Source organism: Notolepis coatsorum (assembly GCF_963971535.1).
Source record: "Notolepis coatsorum genome assembly, chromosome: 3".
Taxonomy (NCBI): Eukaryota; Metazoa; Chordata; class Actinopteri; order Aulopiformes; family Paralepididae; genus Notolepis; species Notolepis coatsorum.
In genome coordinates, this window is record NC_140167.1 from 31,550,604 (window position 1) to 31,569,376 (window position 18,773).

Here is an 18,773-nt window from a genome sequence, read left to right on the forward strand (position 1 = left end):
TCTGTACATAGTTATTTACAGAGCATATAGGACATGCTAGATCCTTTGGTAGTGCAATACACTCAAGTTCAAGTTCTTTAATAGTTGTCATACAGAAGTACAGAATACTTTCATACAAAATGCTTCTTACTGTTACGCTCCAGAGACTGTGCTAGACAAGATAGTATCAAATAACATAATAACATAATATAGCATGAATTTAGAAGAAGAAAATGAGGTCACAGTGTTCGGTATAGACATATGTACAATGTTCTGAGTTACCATATAATATACAATACACAATACTATGCAGTGTACTAATGTACAGTACTATCTAGTGCAAAGCAGAAATGGGATGAGGTACAATTTTAGGTACAATTTACAGTAAGGTGTACGAGTTGTAGTGCAATCCTTCATCCATAAATATAAAGTGTGGGGAGTGGGTGCTACAGTGTGTTTGTTTAAAGTGGGTGTGTGCTATAAGTGTGTGGAGTGGGTGCTACAGTGTGTTTGTTTAAAGTGAGTGTGGTCACGGCATACAAGTATACAATGAAATGCGGGTGGTCTTGCCCGCAACGATGTGCAATACAGTGGTACAACATATAATAGAATCCAATAAAAAACAACATTGTGCAATAAACAGGTAACAGGTAACATGGTGGGACATCTCGGTATCTGTACATAGTTATTTACAGAGCATATAGGACATGCTAGATCCTTTGGTAGTGCAATACACTGTTACTGTTGTTATACTATTTTTAAAGTGACCTTTCCTTTTTGGCCATAAGTGTGGGCGTGTGCGGCATGAGTGTGTGCCTGCTCATGTTAAAGTGGCTGCTAGTGTGTGAGTGTGTGCTCATGTGTGCTTGTGTGTGAAAAGTTCAGTGTTCTGTGGCACTCAGTGTTCATTGTTCAAGGCTCTGATGGCCTGGGGGAAGAAGCTGAGCCGAAGCCTCTCTGTCCTAGTAGCTGGGGTTCGCAGGCGTCTGCCTGACCTCAGCGGCTGGAACAGGCTGTTATTGGGGTGGTGGGGGTCTTTCATTATTCTGCAGGCTCTGGATTTGCACCTCTTGTTGTATAGAACCTGCAGGGGAGGTAGTGCAATACCCGTGGTACGCTCGGCTGAGCGCACCACTCTCTGTAGGGCCTTCTTGTCCTGTGCCGTGCTGTTTCCATACCAGGCAGTGATGTTTCCAGTCAAGATGCTCTCTACAGCTCCGGAGTAGAAGGACTGGAGTATCTTCCCCGATACTCTGAACTTCCTTAACTGTCTCAGGTGGTAGAGGCGCTGCTTCGCTTTCTTTACTACTGTGTCTATGTGTGTTGACCATGTCAGATCCTCTGAGATGTGGACCCCCAGGTACTTAAAGCTGCTCACCCTGTCCACGGTAGCCCCGTTTATCATCAGTGGTGTGTGTGTCTCCTGCTGTCCTCTCCTAATAATCCACGATCAGCTCCCGATCAGCTTATTGCCGTGTTGCTTGTATTGCTGTTTGGACCTGGATTCTGTTACAGTATGCTGTCATTTATTATAACCTCCTTTTTCTGTTCCACAAGTGCCACGTCAGACTTTGCACAATATGCCACTTTCAACTCGAGAATGTGTTGCTCTACCAAGCTCAGAACGTATTTCGTGCTGCTTATTCTACCAAGCTCAGAACGTATCTCGTGCTGCTTATTCTACCAAGCTCAGAACGTATAAATGTCCTCCACAGCCACAACCATATGCACCAGGGACGTGCACAGGACTTTAGAGGGGCAGGTGCTCAAAGGCTGCTGAAAAGGGCACTGGGCCTGTGCGCGTGCAAAGCGAGTGCGTGAAGTGCGCAAGCCCAATTTTTGGGGGCCCTTTTTGGCAGGGGGGGCCCCTTTTTATGCTTTTTGGGGGGTTTTGGTGATCAAATATTGAACTATAATAATCAATGCAGGAGCTCACTTATCCTTGAAAGACACTTTTCTCACTGACTTAAAAGGCCCATACATCTCCATAAATGTTAAATAAAAGAATTTAAAAAATACATTTAAAAAAAATACTTGGCATAAAAAGGGCACTTTTTTATGAGGCACAAAAGGGCAGGTGCTCGAGCACCCTTTGGGCTCTATGTGTGCACGTGCCTGTATGCACCACTAATGTACTGTAACTTACATGAGGTTAAATGTGTGGAGAGAGATGTTCGTAGTGCTGTCCCTGTGTGTTCTGTATGTGAGGTCCTGTTGTCATTGCACCACATGTGTCCGTCAAATTGAGGAAAGTCGCCAATATGTCTGTCGTCACCGGGACAAATTCCTGTATATTCTTTGTGTTTGGCAAATAAAGCGAAACAAATGCACAAATGTGTGTGTGTGTGCATGCGTGTGTGTGACGTAACAACAGACAGGACAAAGGGGGTGATATCAAAGTAGGCAGCCACTGCCATTGGTTAGTCCAGAAAGGTCAAACTCAGTAGAATACATGTTGCCTTCACTTAGCTACTAACAAGGGTGTTTCCTGGAAAGGCATGTGGCCATTAATCTCAGATGCAGTCGTGACTCTCTCCTCCTGCTGCCATGAAGAGAAGATCACACACATTCCAGGTTATGCCTTTTCAAAAGGTTCTCTGACCCCGACGTGCTCTTGGTGTAAATGTGCCAACACTTGCCTGTTAACATGAGAACTTGTGACAGATCTTTCACTATCGGTACCCTCCCCACAGTCCAGTCCTCTCTTTCCTCACTCCGCACCCCTGCATGGGGTAACCTTTGCAAGCCAAGGTGAAATCACCCCTCCAATGCTAACGGGGGATCAAGAGTGTAAGGAGATTGTATAATGGGATGGGAATGATATGGAATCAGTTTTGCAATTTAACAGTTAGGATTTTAAGGAAACGACAACTACTGCAACAGTCGGGACGTGTCAGTGGAAGGAGATACTTAACAATGAGGAAATGGTGGCATAGCCGACGAATAAGGGCAAAAATTACAGTACTTACTGTACTTTGGACTTACAGTAAGGTTTTAACAATTAGGTAATGACCGAATGGGCAAGAGACCTCTTCATCAGAGCATACCAGTATAATGGGACTCAGGGACTGTGTGATGGAAATGCTCGAAAACCGGACCAGTTTTCTGATTTCTCCTGCCGACAGCCAAGATTCTGCTCCTCATCGACGCTGACAAGGAACTTCCCCCCTTTCTCTTCCTCAACCGTGTCCCACGTCATCTCTCATCTCCTCTCTTCCCCCTTGAAGAATGGCGGCATGACGACCACTGCGCCTCGCCGGAGCCACTTCCTTCATCTTCTGAAGAAATGACTGTACTGTACGTGGGCCACATGTTGACCTGACACTGCTGACCACATGCTGACCACACACAGAGCTGGCAGCGAGTCAGCCGAAAGAAAATAAACTCCTGACCAATAAAAAACAAACACCTGATTCAATAAGTCACTGAAGGGGCGGTCGGGTGGCGTAGCGGAGATTGCGCTCGTCACCAATGCAAGAGGCTGCGGTCTCGACTCCCGGAGTCAGCATTGCCTGCGGCTTGGGCCGATCGTCATACTGGCTCGTTTGGCTGAATTAGCGGGAGGGAAGTCGTGGGTGGTAATCTGGCGTTGTGGACAGCGACGCCTAAAGGTCAGGTCTGGGGGCCTGCTCAGCGAAAGGCAGGAAGTGGTGAAGGCAGCGTGACCTCCCACGCGTTACACTTCACCAATGAGAGTCCTCGCTGCCAGGTGAAAAGAGAGCCGCTGGCTGTCTCCGCATGTGTCGGAGGAAGCATGTGGTAGACTTCAGGGTTCCCTTGTACCGACCAGTAGGGGGAACATGCGCACAACGACCAGGTAGGGGAGGGGGGGAATTGGCATAACGACTAAATTGGGATGGGGAGAAAAGCATAGAAAATCAGGTGGAGAAAAAGAGGATTAAAAAAAAATAAGTCACTGAAGGCACGTTTATTCAAATAGGGGGGAACAATCCATTTAACCCTTTCACTACCACACTACAGAAGGTTAACCTTTCACTCTGTCTGTAGTGTGGTAGTGAAAGGGTTAACCCTTTGTCGTGTGGCAGTGAAAGGGTCAACCTTCTGTATTGTCGCAAAAAAAGATTTGAATAGATTCTAACATTTTAAAATCGATGCAGTTGAATCGTCACCTTAGGATCGATGCATTGTGATGAAAATTGCACATACTTTCACCTTTGCTGAAATATTTGGTAGTTATTTTCTGCCGATTCACCACTGCCATCAGCTTCCGGTGTATTTGAAAGTGTGTCTTAAACACCACATAAACTGAAGAAAGTCACCATATTAATAGACTAAATGTTTACTAAAAGGCCGTGCCAACTTGTTTTCTGAAGACGACACCAGTCAAAGGTTGTAAAGAGTGGAGGGGATGAGCATTTTATTCTGCTTAGAGAGAGATGATCAAGGTATCAGGACATTTAAATTCCCCATCCACCGTACATCGTTCAACATCTGGACAGACATCTGGTTCTACCAAATTACCACTTTCCGTGGCCAAGGGTTCTGAGCAGAGATTGGTTTGGCCAGAGAATTAATCAGTTATGCTTCAATCTGATAATTGAGTTGGTTTAATGTTGCTTTGTGGTGGAAGTTCCCTTAAGATTTTTAAAGTCAGAACACTATTAAGGCATCAATGATGAGCGATGGTCCACACCTTAACAAAAACAAACATGTCTAGGACTTAATTTCAAAGTTGATAGAAGAAAGTATAATTGTATCATTAATGTGGGGAAAAAAGATATCTAGGATATTTTAATTTCAATTTGTATTCTATTTTCCATTATTTTTGCATCAATGTGAAGCAAAAAAAAGGAGATATGTAGGATATCTTCATTTCAAAGGTTATTCTATTTCTCATTATTTTATAATCAATGTGAAGCAAAAAAAAAGACATGTAAAAGTTTATTCTATCTTTCATTATTGTATGATCAATGTGGAGCAAAAAAAAAGAATAGAATAGATCTTTATTGTCCAAACCGTGTCTGGTTCCTTAACCTCACAGCAGCAATGGTAAAACAACAAGACAAACAATAAAAGCAGCACAGATAGCAGCCTAAAAAGACCAACAATAAATAGCATAAAAAATACAATACAGTATAATACTGTATAAACATGATACTACATTGTAAGTAACTAGTGTGGATGCTTGCTTGTTAAAACCATTATGTGTAGAACCCAAGCACCCCCCAGTCGAGGAGGTGAAGGTAAGGAGGAGACATGGGGAGAAGAAGGGGAACAAGGCCCACATGTGAAACAGGCGGAGGTGAAGGATGGAAGCAGTGGAGGGAAGGAGAGAGAAAGGGACCAGATGAGAGGTTTCCCGGTGTGGCTGAAGGAGCAGTGAGGGGGTCGGGAAAGGTGTACTTATTTCCTGTCCCATAAAACGAAGGAGGGAGGAGGGCCGCCAAGTCTCCGAGCGAGTGAGCACATGGCCTTGGGACCGCGGATGTGTCATCTTTTGTCCACATGGCGGAACGGAAACGTATTGAGGACAAGCGATCCTCTGAACTTTTACAGTGAGTCTTTGTGGAATCGGGAGCGCAGGGACGAGTCCTTGGCGTTGATAAATTGATGATGCCGTCGGTTCTTTGTTTGCTTGAAGCTCGGGGGAGGCCTTCCGGTGAATGAGCGGGTCCCGATTGAGGGGCCGCAAAACAAAAGCCTACGCGTGGGCGGACTATGATGGAATAAATCTTGGGTTGCTGAGGACTCCCCACTGAACCCTGCAGCTCCCTGACCACCTGGTCAACAGTCCAATATAACAAGCGAGAATGTGTTTTCCCGCTTTCTAATGCCCTCAGCTTCTACAGCGCAGGAGTGAAAACCCCTGATGTTTTAAGGTCGTTAAAGTAAAGGAGAAAACGATCAGATATATCTTCACACGTGATATTGAGGATGTAATACTGGATACCGGACTAAAGTCATCATGATACTCGCATTATGTGTAAAACACGGGCCACGTCAGGCCCATCACGCTCTACTCAGGGATTGTATGAGTGCTCTACAATGTTCAAAACGTAACTGATGTTAACTTCTTGGTCTCTACACTGTGAGATGGTACACTGGTCCAATACACTACTGGACACTCACTTTCCTCCACAGCTGCAACCATAGATTTGAAGATTAAATTAAATGTTTAGATTGCTCAATAAGACCTAAAGTCTGTGCCTGGTCACATATGTTGCCCTGCTAATGTACGTAGCGTATTGTCCATGTACCGTGTGCACCGTACCGTGTATGAGGTTCTGTGGTCTATGTGCCTAACATAGTGTGGAACTTTGTAGGTTGCCGACACATGTATGTCTCTACACCATTCTCACCATGCCAAATCCCTGTACATGCATTGAACTTACTGAATAAAGTGTTCCCGATTCTGCTGCACACATAGATTTATTTGTGGCGGCTCACCGCAATATCAGGCGGACCCACTGCAAATAGACTTCCCAAACTGACGGAACAACATAAGAATGTGCGGCATGTGCACAGTCCGGTCCGCTGTTCCGTTCTGTGTACTGTGTGCTAACCGGCCCCCGGCTCGCCACCGCCACAAAATATCCAACGAACCTGTGGGCAACGCTGTTCTGGGGAAATTCCCCCCCTTTGAACCCCAAACTAAACTATAGTCTGGTTGTGGGTCTAGTTTCCATGCGAGGTCATCTCGGCTCCACGAGAGAATGAATTTGAAATACTCATTCCACAACATTTTCAGGTCCCCCGTCCAAAACCCCAAAATGGCCTGGATTCACTTTCTGCGGCCTGATATTTACTTTCAAATACACAGACCGCCGGTGAGAGTAAACGGGGTGAGGTCAGCGCCTCTTTTAACCCCCCCTCCCAAAAAGCTCACAACGGCGGAGGTGACCGACACGACCACAGATGTCTCATCGGTGTGGTGGAGTCAGGGTGTCTGAGCAGAGGAGAGAGAGCAGCCACAACGTCAATAGAAATTACAGAGGGAATGAACAACATTGGGATTTTTACTAGAGGAAAAAACGGCTACAAAAAAAATAAAATCATCCCACAGGTGTACCAAAATAATATTCTAGAACTGTCATGGGGTAGGTATGTGGTGCGTAGTGCATTTGTGGGTTTACAAAAATAACATGTCAGATCCTTTTGGGGGATTTATCTTTTCAGGATACTGCCTACAGGTGGGTTTTCGTCTGGGGAGGATGGGGGGGTTCCCTGGCTTGAGTACACAGACGAGGAACATCCGACCCCTTGGCTATTCTGGAGAGGCAGCTGTGCAAAGATTAAATATACATTTAGTGCATTGGACTGGCTACCACCTGAAGTGAGTGTCCAGTAGTGCATCGTGAGCAGCTACCAGGAAGTAGTTTGTCACAGGATTAGACGACCCTTCACTGACCCCACATCATGCCCTTGAGTTTTCGGATATGTGTGACATGTGCAAAATAAATCAGCATTGTTTTTTTGGTGAAGTTGCCTTTTAAAAAGCAGAAATGTTATTGATCTGATTTTATGTTTACAACTGATATTTGGGCATTTGTAGAATTGCCATTTGTGTGACCTACAGAATACAGAGTTTAGCTCAATGCACATGCCAAGTCAACAAAATTGATAAGGACTATTACATTTCAGTTAATTTCTCCTTTAATACAGAAACAAGCATTTCATCGTAAAATATCTGTGACAATTAATAAAGGAACTTGAATATACATGGTTGGTGCCTTGTTTGTTATAAGGAGTGTTTTAACCCCCTTAATACTCCATACTCCTCCATTATCTGAAGATAGGCATGTTTTGAACTGTAAATGGTATTGGTCGATACGGGTAGTTGGTATCTGCATCAACTAAGGCCAACACTCGACATAACACTACCTCTTACTGAGTGCATTTATATGCACACTATATTCTGGATATACTGTCAGCCAATTTCACTGCAATGATCTTATTCAGAATATGGTGTTACTGTTTATAATATGGTGTTCGCAAATACAGAATATTCCAAATGGGGACATTGAACCTAAAGTATAGAGACAACAAAAAAATTATAATAATAAAAAAGAAAATGTATTTCCTCCATTCCTCAATATTCCGGATACTATCAGTATATCAAAAGGTATTTGGGCTTCTCGTAATCAGGATGCAAACGTATCCAGGTTACTGTATTGTAAACGGATAATGATGATTACATAAGCCAACCACAAAATTGTATACTTGAGGATACTGCCGAAAAAAGGAAGTCCTTATTATTATTATTATTATTATTATTATTATTATTATTATTATTATTATTATTATTATTATTATTATTATTATTATTATTATTATTATTATAAGTGTAGTGGTTATGTCATTGCCGTTTTTCGTGTTCCACCCTCTGTCCAACAAAATGTATTTCCCCATTGCCCATTTCTAAATCGTCTCGTTTAAAACAAATAAAGCATTAACATTTGCATGGTGTACCTTTCTGTGCTTATTCATCCACAATCTATAGCTCAACATGAAAATATTCGCAATTAAATCATTAAAAAAAAATCACCAAATTTAATTTCAACCAAAAATGCTTAAAGGGGAACTCCACTTTTTTTGGAAATTAGCTTATTTAACATCTTCCCTGGAGTTAGACAAGAAGATGCATACCTTTTTTGTCTCTGTGCGTGCATTTTAGCTTTGGGAATAGACGCTCCGTTAGCATAGCTTAGCTTCATCACTGGAAGTGAGGCAGGACAGTAGCCTTACAGTGCCTTACAGTGTATTGCAAGGTCTGACATTGACCAAACTTGATATGCATGACCTTGGTGGGCTCTAGGTCAACTCCTGAAAAGGGGGTCAATGTCAGACCTTGCAATCAAAAGTTAGGGGGCGCACTGAAATTATGGCAAGGGTTATTAGCCCCCTAACTTTTGATTGCAAAGTCTGACATTGACCCCCTTTTCAGGAGTTGACCTAGAGCCCACCAAGGTCATGCATATCAAGTTTGGTCAATGTCAGACCTTGCAATACACTGTAAGGCACTGTAAGGCTACTGTCCTGCCTCACTTCCAGTGATGAAGCTAAGCTATGCTAACGGAGCGTCTATTCCCAAAGCTAAAATGCACGCACAGAGACAAAAAAGGTATGCATCTTCTTGTCTAACTCCAGGGAAGATGTTAAATAAGCTAATTTCCAAAAAAAGTGGAGTTCCCCTGGGAACTATCTTATAAATGGCCTTTTTGAGTGTTTAGCATTGTTTCCTAGCTATGTGAACTTATATTAATATGATCTATGTCTCGAATTCTCATATTGGCGCATTCTTCCAATTCTCCTCTCACAATATTCACCCTCACTGAACTGAGTCATCTGAAAATGTGATGATCTGTGATGTCAGAAAGACACCGCTGCATGTTAATGGAGAGGTACAAGATGAGCTGCACACAGTGGTTGGAGCCCAGGCTCAAAACGGCTTAAGATCTTGAGGTAGAAAAATGCTGTTTTTGAGGACTTGATTAGAAATACAAAACAATGAATAATAAAAAATAAAAAAATTACAGAGGTGTTCCATACACTCACAGGAATTGTGTAAAAGTGCCCAAATAGTGAAAGAAATAGTAAAATAGTTAATAATGTTAGTGATAGAAGGGAACTCATTTTGTGCAAAACATTTAAGCTTTTAAATTTCCATGCGGCAGAATTGTTACAATAGCCCAGGGGTGGCCAACCAGTCAGAGAGAGCCACAAAAATTACTGTGGTACCACAAAGAGCCACACCATATAGCGTTTCTCAACCTTTTTTTTCAGTCACGGCACCCTTCATGTGTTTATAGGTCTCACCCTCTGGCCTCTGAAGTTGCTAATGTCTTTTTTATTTGGGCCTCACAAGGTTAAAAGTACCCTGTGAGAGTGACCCACAGTTGCAAAATTACAAAATCACTTTTAGCCATTTAAAAAAATAATGTTTATTTAAAAAATGTTAAAGGGGAACTATTTGACTATTTCTTTCACTATTTGGGAACTTTTACACAATTCCTGTGAGTCTATGGAACACCTAGGTTTTTTTTCACACAAAAAAATGCATTGTTTTGTATTTCTAATCAAGTACTCAAAAACCGCATTTTTCTACCTCAAGATCTTAAGCCGTTTTGAGGCTGGGCTCCAACCACTGTGTGGCCTGGTGCCAACTGCCACATCAACTGCCACATTATTATGCAGCTGAGAAATCTCTGACATCACAGATATGCACATTTTCAGACTCCTCAGTTCAGTGAGGGTGAATATTGTGAGAGGAGAATTGGAAGAATGCGCCAATATGAGAATTAGAGACATAGATCCTATTAATATAAGTCCACATAGCTAAGAAACAATGGTGAACACTGAAAAAGGCCATTTATAAGATAGTTCCGCTTTAAGCACATGTATAGTCAATTGGTCCTGTTGTTCAGCCTCACAATGCTATTTGATAGTAAATGTGTTTATATGTCCCACCCTCTGGCCTCTGAAGTTGCTAATGTCTTTTTAATTTGGGCCTCACAGGGTTAACCTCTTAAGCCCGAGATATACAGTAAAAGTGTATATTTTCAGCATTACGTTTGTTTACCAATTATTTTAACTGTTATTAGTGAAATATAAGATTATAGAAATCTCAGGGCATTGAGTCGGAAACCGGCGCATATTGACAAGAGGAAGTGGCACATCCAAAAGTGAGTGTAGTCTTTTGAAGGAAGAGACTCAGGGCTTTCAAATTTCGAAAAACTACCCTACCCAGCTCACACCAGCCCCTGTCAATCATCTGACTTCTGGATTTACTTTTTTATTTCTCTTATTTTTTTGGATTATCTCCCACAAACCTGAACGTTATTGCCATAAAACAGAACGCAGTTAGTTTCTCTACCTTTCTGTGAACGTCTTGCAAAAAACGGTGTTGCAATATGATGAAAAATGGTGGAGAAATTTACATTATAAAAAAGATGTCAGAATTCAGTACTGTATCTACAAAACCTTCTGTTTAATCATCTTACCTTTATTCATTTGCTTAGATTTTTCAGGTCTGGTCAATTTTAGCATGGTGTTATTCACAGTCAAAGATAAAAAAAAAATGTTAAATAGAATTGATATTCTCCTTTGGTTCATTACAATTTACTCAAGTCTAGTAACAGACACACTATTTCTGACACTGATCCTATGTCCCTAGATTCAGATACCAAGAACATGCAAATGGACATTTAAAAGAAAATTGTAAATGTTTATTCTACGTCCTCATGGAATGAGTGACATAAAAAAAAAAAAAAAAAATATGGATGGAAGAGCCGCACATTGACGGGCAAAGAGCCGCATGCGGCTCGCGAGCCGCGGGTTGGCCACCCCTGCAATAGCCGATAATCCATTTTCCCAATGATAAATCCCTATACGGGTGGAACAACCAGTGACGTCAGACTACACCTCCCTATAGAAGCCCTAGGTCCCTCCTCCCTTACCTCTGCAATCATGCGATTGGTGTCTCCCAGGAAGAGCAGGTTGAGAGCCTCCTCCTCATTGGCTGACTGCTGAAGTGACAGGTTCCTGAGGTGGATATTTTGTTCTTGGTCCTCCATGATGGTCACCTTCCTGGAAAAGATCATGAGACAATGTCCATCAGCAGGTCACTCCTGCATGTGCTTTATCAAAGCATTTTAGTGTCCTATTTTATGCCATTGTCTGTTTAGGGTGCGGTTTAAACGTAAGAGGACAGGAACAAGATCAATAAATTGATCAGGAAAGCAGGATCCATTATTCGCTTGACCCCCTGACTCTCTAGATGTGATCATGGAGCAAATAATGGGTAGGAAGCTCAAGAGTATGTATGTTTTTAGCGAGCTGAAGAGCTCTTTTAGTGACAGGCTTGTTATGCCAAGGTGCTCTTCAGAGAGATTCAGGAAGTCCCTTGTACCTGCTGTGGTAAAGTTTTGTTAATGAACATTGTCGTTGACTGTCACTGTTGTTGATGATGATTATGTTGATGATGATGATGATGATGATGATGATGATCTGATGATGATCTGATGTTGATGACTAGGATGGTGGATATACTGAGGATTGGTGTTGGTGTTCATGAATATGTTGATGTTAATGTCTTCTATAGCCACTAACATTGTAGTTACATTATTTATGATGGTGCTGTGCTCTCCCTTTTCTACTGCCTTGAGATGTATATGCTTCTTTTTCTATTGTCCCGTCTGTTCTACATGTATGGTGGTTTCAGTTTCCCCTTGAGGGATTCATATTTCATATCAATAAGTATTTAATATTGATGCTCTGATGAAGGTCACAGAGACAGAATGCTTGCCAGTAATGTGAAGAACTGCATGGATCATCAATCTCAATTCATGATGAACATTTTAGAATAATACATACAGACGGGGGACAAATTAAAGGAAAAAACTGAATAAACTAGTGTAGGAGAAACATAAGGATGTGGCCGGATGAGTCATCAAGTGGGCGATGCAAGGTGCCAACCTGCTCATCGGGAGCAATTAGGGGTTAAGTGTCTTGCTCAAGGACACGCTGTCCCCTTAGACCAGGGGTGGGCAATTATTTTTCCCGGGGGGCCGAATGAGCAACTGAAAATATGTTGGGGGGCCGGGCCAAAATTCCAAACTCAATTATGCATAATATAAATTTTATTTCTATATAAAAAGCAGTAAATGGCATTGTTTTGACCCCTGGTAAGAGTGTATGTTATTATTTGGCAATTAAAAGGTGAGGTTAGCTTTCAAAAATATAATTTATTCAAATAGAATTTATTTCCAAAATGATAAACAAAATGTGAAACATTAATAACAAAGGGCATTTTGAGTTTCATATACTATTGAAACAAGGATTTTCTTAGCTTTCTAAAGACATCACATCATCTTATAGCAAAAATAAACAAGACATGTCACTGAACTGTGTAAAGAAAAGTGTCCCAGTTTTGTAGCCTTTTTTACTTTACATGCCTATATTAAACATTTAATGTTTTCAGAACTGTGCAAAAAAAAGAAAAAAAATATCAAGTGTCCCATTTCACTTGTTATATTTCCACATTTTAGTGTTCTTCAGTTCTTTTTTTTTCATTCAGTGTGAGAAATACAGTCTCTGTTGAGCTTTAACAAGTCCATCAAAGTCAGGTTGCATGTCTGAGGTGGAGATGCGAAGCACAGCTGCCAGATGTTCATCAGTGAGAGAGGATCTGTACATGGACTTGGTAAACGTCATGACTGAGAATGTCTGTTCACATATGTAGGTGGATCCAAAGAGAACCAACATCTTCTGAGCATGTATCCTAAGCGTATACTGTGCGTGTGAACGTTGACATGAAGAAAAAAAAAAAAAAAAAAAAAAAAAAAAAAAAATTTATTATTTTTTAATTTTTTTTATTATCGTGTAATCTTTCGCGGGCCGGTCAGAATCATCCCGCGGGCCGGATTCGGCCCGCGGGCCGTACAATGCCCAGGTCTGCCTTAGACGGAAGGGTCACTGAAAATCAATACAAAGTTATTCTGAGTGATCACCTTTATCCTATGATGAAACATTTCTATCCTGATGGGAGTGGTCTCTACCATCCACGACCCCATCCACACAAGGCACGACGGGTCACTGAATGGTTTGATGAGTATGAAAATGATGTGAATCATATGCTATGGCATATGGAGAGATTTTGGACTGAGTTAAGACAGCGCTCTCCACCACCATCGTCAAAACACAAAATGAGGGAATAATGTTTTGGAAGAATGGTGTTCCATCCCTCCAGTTCTAGAATCTATGCACATCACATTGAAGCTGCCCTGGTGGCTCGCCGTGGGCCCCAATAACTCACTAAGACACTAAATGTTGGTTTTTCTTTCAATTTGTCACCCGTCTGTGTATAACGCGGAAATCATAGACACAAAGTAGCCCTGTCAAAGACCAAGAAATACGACAGTGAAGCAATTCCGCCTCCACCGCAACCCCCCCCCCTACCACCTGAAATCCAAACAAACCACATCTGCAAGTCAGTGTGGGCCGGGGCGCTGGGCTGGGCTGGGCCTGACACATATGCTTTATCTATCCTCGGATCATAACGTGATAATAGACAGGGCTCCGCTTCTATAAACAAACAGGGGGATGAGTTACTGGCCACATCAAGCGGCATGGAGCGCAGAGACGGCTCGGACCGATGGCTAGAGGGTTGCGCTGCGATGATGCCGTCCCACCGGGGCAGTAACGGTGTGGCCCGCCGGATTGACATGTCAAAGAGGGCGGGACTTAGGGAGAACGGATGTAGTACAACTGCAAATGTGTGTGTGGGGGGGAACAGAGTGGAAGGAGCTGTAGCTCGGTAGCATGAGGTGCAGCACGCAGGGTGGTCTGCAATCGTTTTTCCCGACCCGGTGGGAAGCTATAGAGTTCAGCAAACGCACCCATAATTAATACGGAAAACGTGCACATTTTGACGGACAAATTTAAATATACAGCACTCAAGCATGCTTTTATTTCCTCTAGGCTTGACTACTGCAACTCACGTTTCACCTGTCTCACTAAATCATCCACAGACAAACTACAAATGGTCCAAAATGCTGCAGCCAGGCTACTCACTAGTTCAAAAAAATCATGTCACATCACTCCCATTCTGGCATCCCTGCACTGGCTCCCGGTACACTATAGAATTCACTTCAAAGTCCTCACTTTTACTTTCAGAGCACTCCACGGTCAGGCCCCTATCTACATCACTGAACTCATCCATCCCTACACCAACACCCGCTCTGCCGATCAGCACCTCCTGGTGGTCCCCAGATCCAGGCTCAAAACAAGGGGTGATCGAGCCTTCGAGGTGACGGCACCAAGGCTCTGGAATGCTCTCCCCCTGGACCTGCGAACTGCCCCCTCAGAAAACTCTTTAAAAAAAAAAAACTAAAAGCACACACAGACAGGCTGGTCATATAATAGGCACACTTTTTGTCCTCACTGTTCCTATAGTTTTTAATTAGTGACTGATGATTTTATTTAAATTCTTTTATTCTATTATTTTATTTGGTTTCACTGTTTTTAACTGCTGTCTGTTGTTGTTGTTGTTTTCATTTATTTCAGATTTGTTTTTGTTTTTATATGCTAGCTGTAGTGTAAAGCACCCTGTGCATTCGTGCTGTGAAGGGTGCTATATAAATAAAGGTCATTCATTCATTCAAGCGGTGTGCTTTGGACACATTTTGAATCTTTGCCACACCAATAAACACTGCCACTGGGGGTTGTCACCAAATGTGCCCTCCCTCTTTTTCTCCACAAAACTTGATTCTGCTTTCACAGGCTTTTGGGATGGAGTGGAGCAGCAAGCAGCAGGAGAGAGCATATGAGTTGCATTGGTCCTTTACCTAATGCAGCCCCTGGTGTCTTAACCCACACATGGGAAGATACTCAAGTCCTTCTACTCCGGAGCTGTAGAGAGCATCTTGACTGGAAACATCACTGCCTGGTATGGAAACAGCACGGCACAGGACAAGAAGGCCCTACAGAGAGTGGTGCGCTCAGCCGAGCACACCACGGGTATTGCACTACCACCCCTGCAGGTTCTATACAACAAGAGGTGCAAATCCAGAGCCTGCAGAATAATGAAAGACCCTCACCACCCCAACAACAGCCTGTTCATGCTGCTGCGGTCAGGCAGACACCTGCGAACACCAGCTACTAGGACAGAGAGACTTCGGCTCAGCTTCTTCCCCCAGGCCATCAGAGCCTTGAACACTGAACTCTCCACACACAAGCACACATGAGCACACACACACTGTACACGCTCACACACTAGCAGCCACTTTAACATGAGCAAATACACACTCATGCTGCACACGCTCACACTTATGGTCACTTTACAAAAGGAAAGGTCACTTTAAGAATAGTATAGTATAACTTGAGATTGTATAATATAGCATTGTATAGCAGTGTACATAAAGACCCAGTGCCTCATCCATAGCTAACAGTGTATTGCATTGCATATTGTATTGTAGTGTTCTTTCCATCTCTCCTGTGCTTTCCCTCCTATCTCTACCTCTCAGTCTTCCAATTCTCGCAATAAAAGACACAAATCTTTTCAAAAGTTCCACTTCAATCAGTCAATATGATTGGGATAATATGTCTCATTGTTGTTGTAACTGAGGGGTACAATTCCCTGACTGTATTGAATAAGTATGGTATCATTAAACCACTACCGAGTTATGTACATTACTACTGGCCATACAGTACACATGTATATGAGATGAACACCCACACAATAACACGGCTTAACAAGAAAGTACTGTTTATAATATTTATTAGAAGAGCACCAAGATTATCTTACATTTATTAAGATTGAGAGTTGCGCTTGTAAGGCGAAGAATGTGCATGAATAGGTCAAGAGCGTAAGTCCATGAGCATATTACGAAGGGGATAATTAATACCACCTGTAGCATAAGAATTATATATGGTACACTAGTAGGTCAGCTGGAGATACTAGGGGGGTTCCCTCCGGTTGTAAGCCAGCAGGGGAGAGGATTTGTCGGTAGCAAAGGTCTGGATCAACGAGGAATAAAGAGACTCCAGGTACAGGAGACAGTGCAATAATCCCTTGGTCCGTAGACAAAGCAACAGCTATTCTCCGGTGTGCAGTGCCGCATGGGTGAAAGCTAGCCAGCCTCAGAGTCCTAGAGGCGGGCTCGACGGTGCTCCTCACAGGGTAAATCCCACACGGTAGTGGGGGTAGACGATTCTCTGCTCCAACAGCCACAGGACCAAAGCAATATAATCCAGCCGAAAAGGGCTCTGTAGTCGTCGGTGTAGGTTATCCAGTGTACATATCCACACGGTTCTCGTCTAGGGCTCCTCGGATGACGGCACAAGGTTAGGCCGCCCAGCCTGGATAAGCACACTAGCTCGGTACGATGAAACGTTGGTAATGCTGGTCACTGTAGAACGGTAGCCGCACGATACACTATACATAATAGACTATTACTTAATAATAGAATAGGTCGAACTCGACGATACAGCGTTAAACTCTGACACTTCAGCTATCAATTCGCACGCGGTCTCAAGGCTCTATTTCGGGGCAAAACGGGCCCCCTTCACAGCACGTTGTATCGTGGTGTGAGGCTTCAACTTGTTGGTTAACATACTGCTGTATCCACCTGCAACGTATTTATACGTAAGGTGAACAATCTAGTACCAGCCTTATTTCTGTCCCATATTACTGCGCAAAGCCGGGCATGTACAGACATGTCTTAGCGGTGACTTTGAACTAGACATTGGGGGGTATGGCCGTGGCGCCTAGGGGGTCGCTGTCCAATAGGAGAACGAACATTATGGTCTGGCCTGTACTAGGTAAAGGGATATTCCGTGTATATGTACAAAGAATATACAAGGGATATCAGACGATATACAAATACTATACAATATATCTCAAGTAATAAATATATATTCGGTTTAATCTGACCCTTTGTAACAGTTGTCATTGCAATGTCATTTTCCTAAAGTAAACGGCCAAACCCATTTCCACATATCATTTGATTAATTTGGCTAGAATCTATGAATAATAAATGATTGATTAATTTTATTGGGTAAAAAAGTAGACATCCCAGATGATAACAGATAAAAGCGTACTTGTTTCCAGTGTGGTCCTCGCAATAGATCAGGGTGTTCTCTCTTGTTCTAAACATCTAAGTAGATGTTGTGTCAAATCGATTCACACAGCCGGTAGCGAAGGAGACTTAACTGCGGTGGTGTGAGGCTAAATCGGTAGTCACCAAGCGGCAAACAAAATGGGACACATTGTGGTTTGATGCTGCAATAGACCTCCCAACATCGACTGTGCATAAACAAGCTTGTGGACAGTGAGGGCGGATGGAAAACATCCACACAATGCTAATTATAGGACATGGTTTATCAATGGCTTTAGAGGGGGAAAGGGAAGGAAAACTATAGCTTGCTTATGGCTGTTTTACCAAACAGTGTTTAAGCATTGCTTTGGTGAGAGAGAGAGAGAGAGAGAGAGAGAGAGAGAGAGAGAGAGAGAGAGAGAGAGAGAGAGAGAGAGAGAGAGAGAGGGAAGAAAAGAGAGTGAGACACAGAGGAGAGAGATATGGAGAGAGGAGAGTATGAGGGAAAGGAGAGGAAAGGGAAAAAGGAGAGTGAAAGAGACAGAAAGGAGAGAAGAGAGAATGGGAGAAAGGAGAGAAGAGAGAGAGAGAGAGGAGAGAAACAGACAGACAGATAGAAACAGCCTCAGACTCTTGAATCAGCAGAGTGACCACAGCATGGTCAACGGCGGGCACTATTTCCAGAGGACTGTGATTTGTGGCTACTTAAACCTGGAGTCCAATCTCCTACGAAAGGAGAGTAAAATGAGTTTAAATAGAACGTGTACCAGAACAGAATGGGACAAAGCTGTGGGGCATTGGTAAAAAGTATGGGCCACCGGTACTCGCCACAGAAAACATTAACTTACACAGTAACTTGTTCTTTTCCTACTGACTGAGCACTTTCGATTCACCCTTAAGGTATCCTGATTTTGGTGTCCCGATCCGATGTCCCGGGGGCCGATCACATGATTTTCAGAAGATTGGGAAAACAAAATTGAGATATTTTTTTTTATTTTTATTCAACAAACATGACCATGTTCACGTCTTAAACTCATACTGAGGCCATAGTTTTGGTTTTAAATTACATATCATCATTAATTTATTTGTCGCACAGAGCAGAAGAATTTGCTAAAACAAAGGCTGCTTTCACTTTCTTTTTAGCGCCGTCAGATCAGAGAGTGAGAGCCTCGTGTCTGAGTCAAGATGGATAAGCTGGGCGGCTAAGTGGCGCAGTGGGCAAGGCGCTCGCCACTAACG

At 42.8% G+C, this 18,773-nt stretch overlaps 1 protein-coding gene across 1 annotated transcript in view; it reads right to left on the bottom strand.

Annotated features, from left to right (window-relative positions):
- Positions 1–18,773, bottom strand: part of kif6 (kinesin family member 6) — a gene marked incomplete at both ends in the record, with an annotated part of 159,310 nt that overhangs the window by 66,790 nt on the left and 73,747 nt on the right. The window contains one exon of the mRNA XM_084311142.1: positions 11,397–11,526. Coding sequence (XP_084167268.1) covers positions 11,397–11,526 — 130 coding nt within the window. The remainder of the gene's footprint in view (positions 1–11,396; positions 11,527–18,773) is intronic.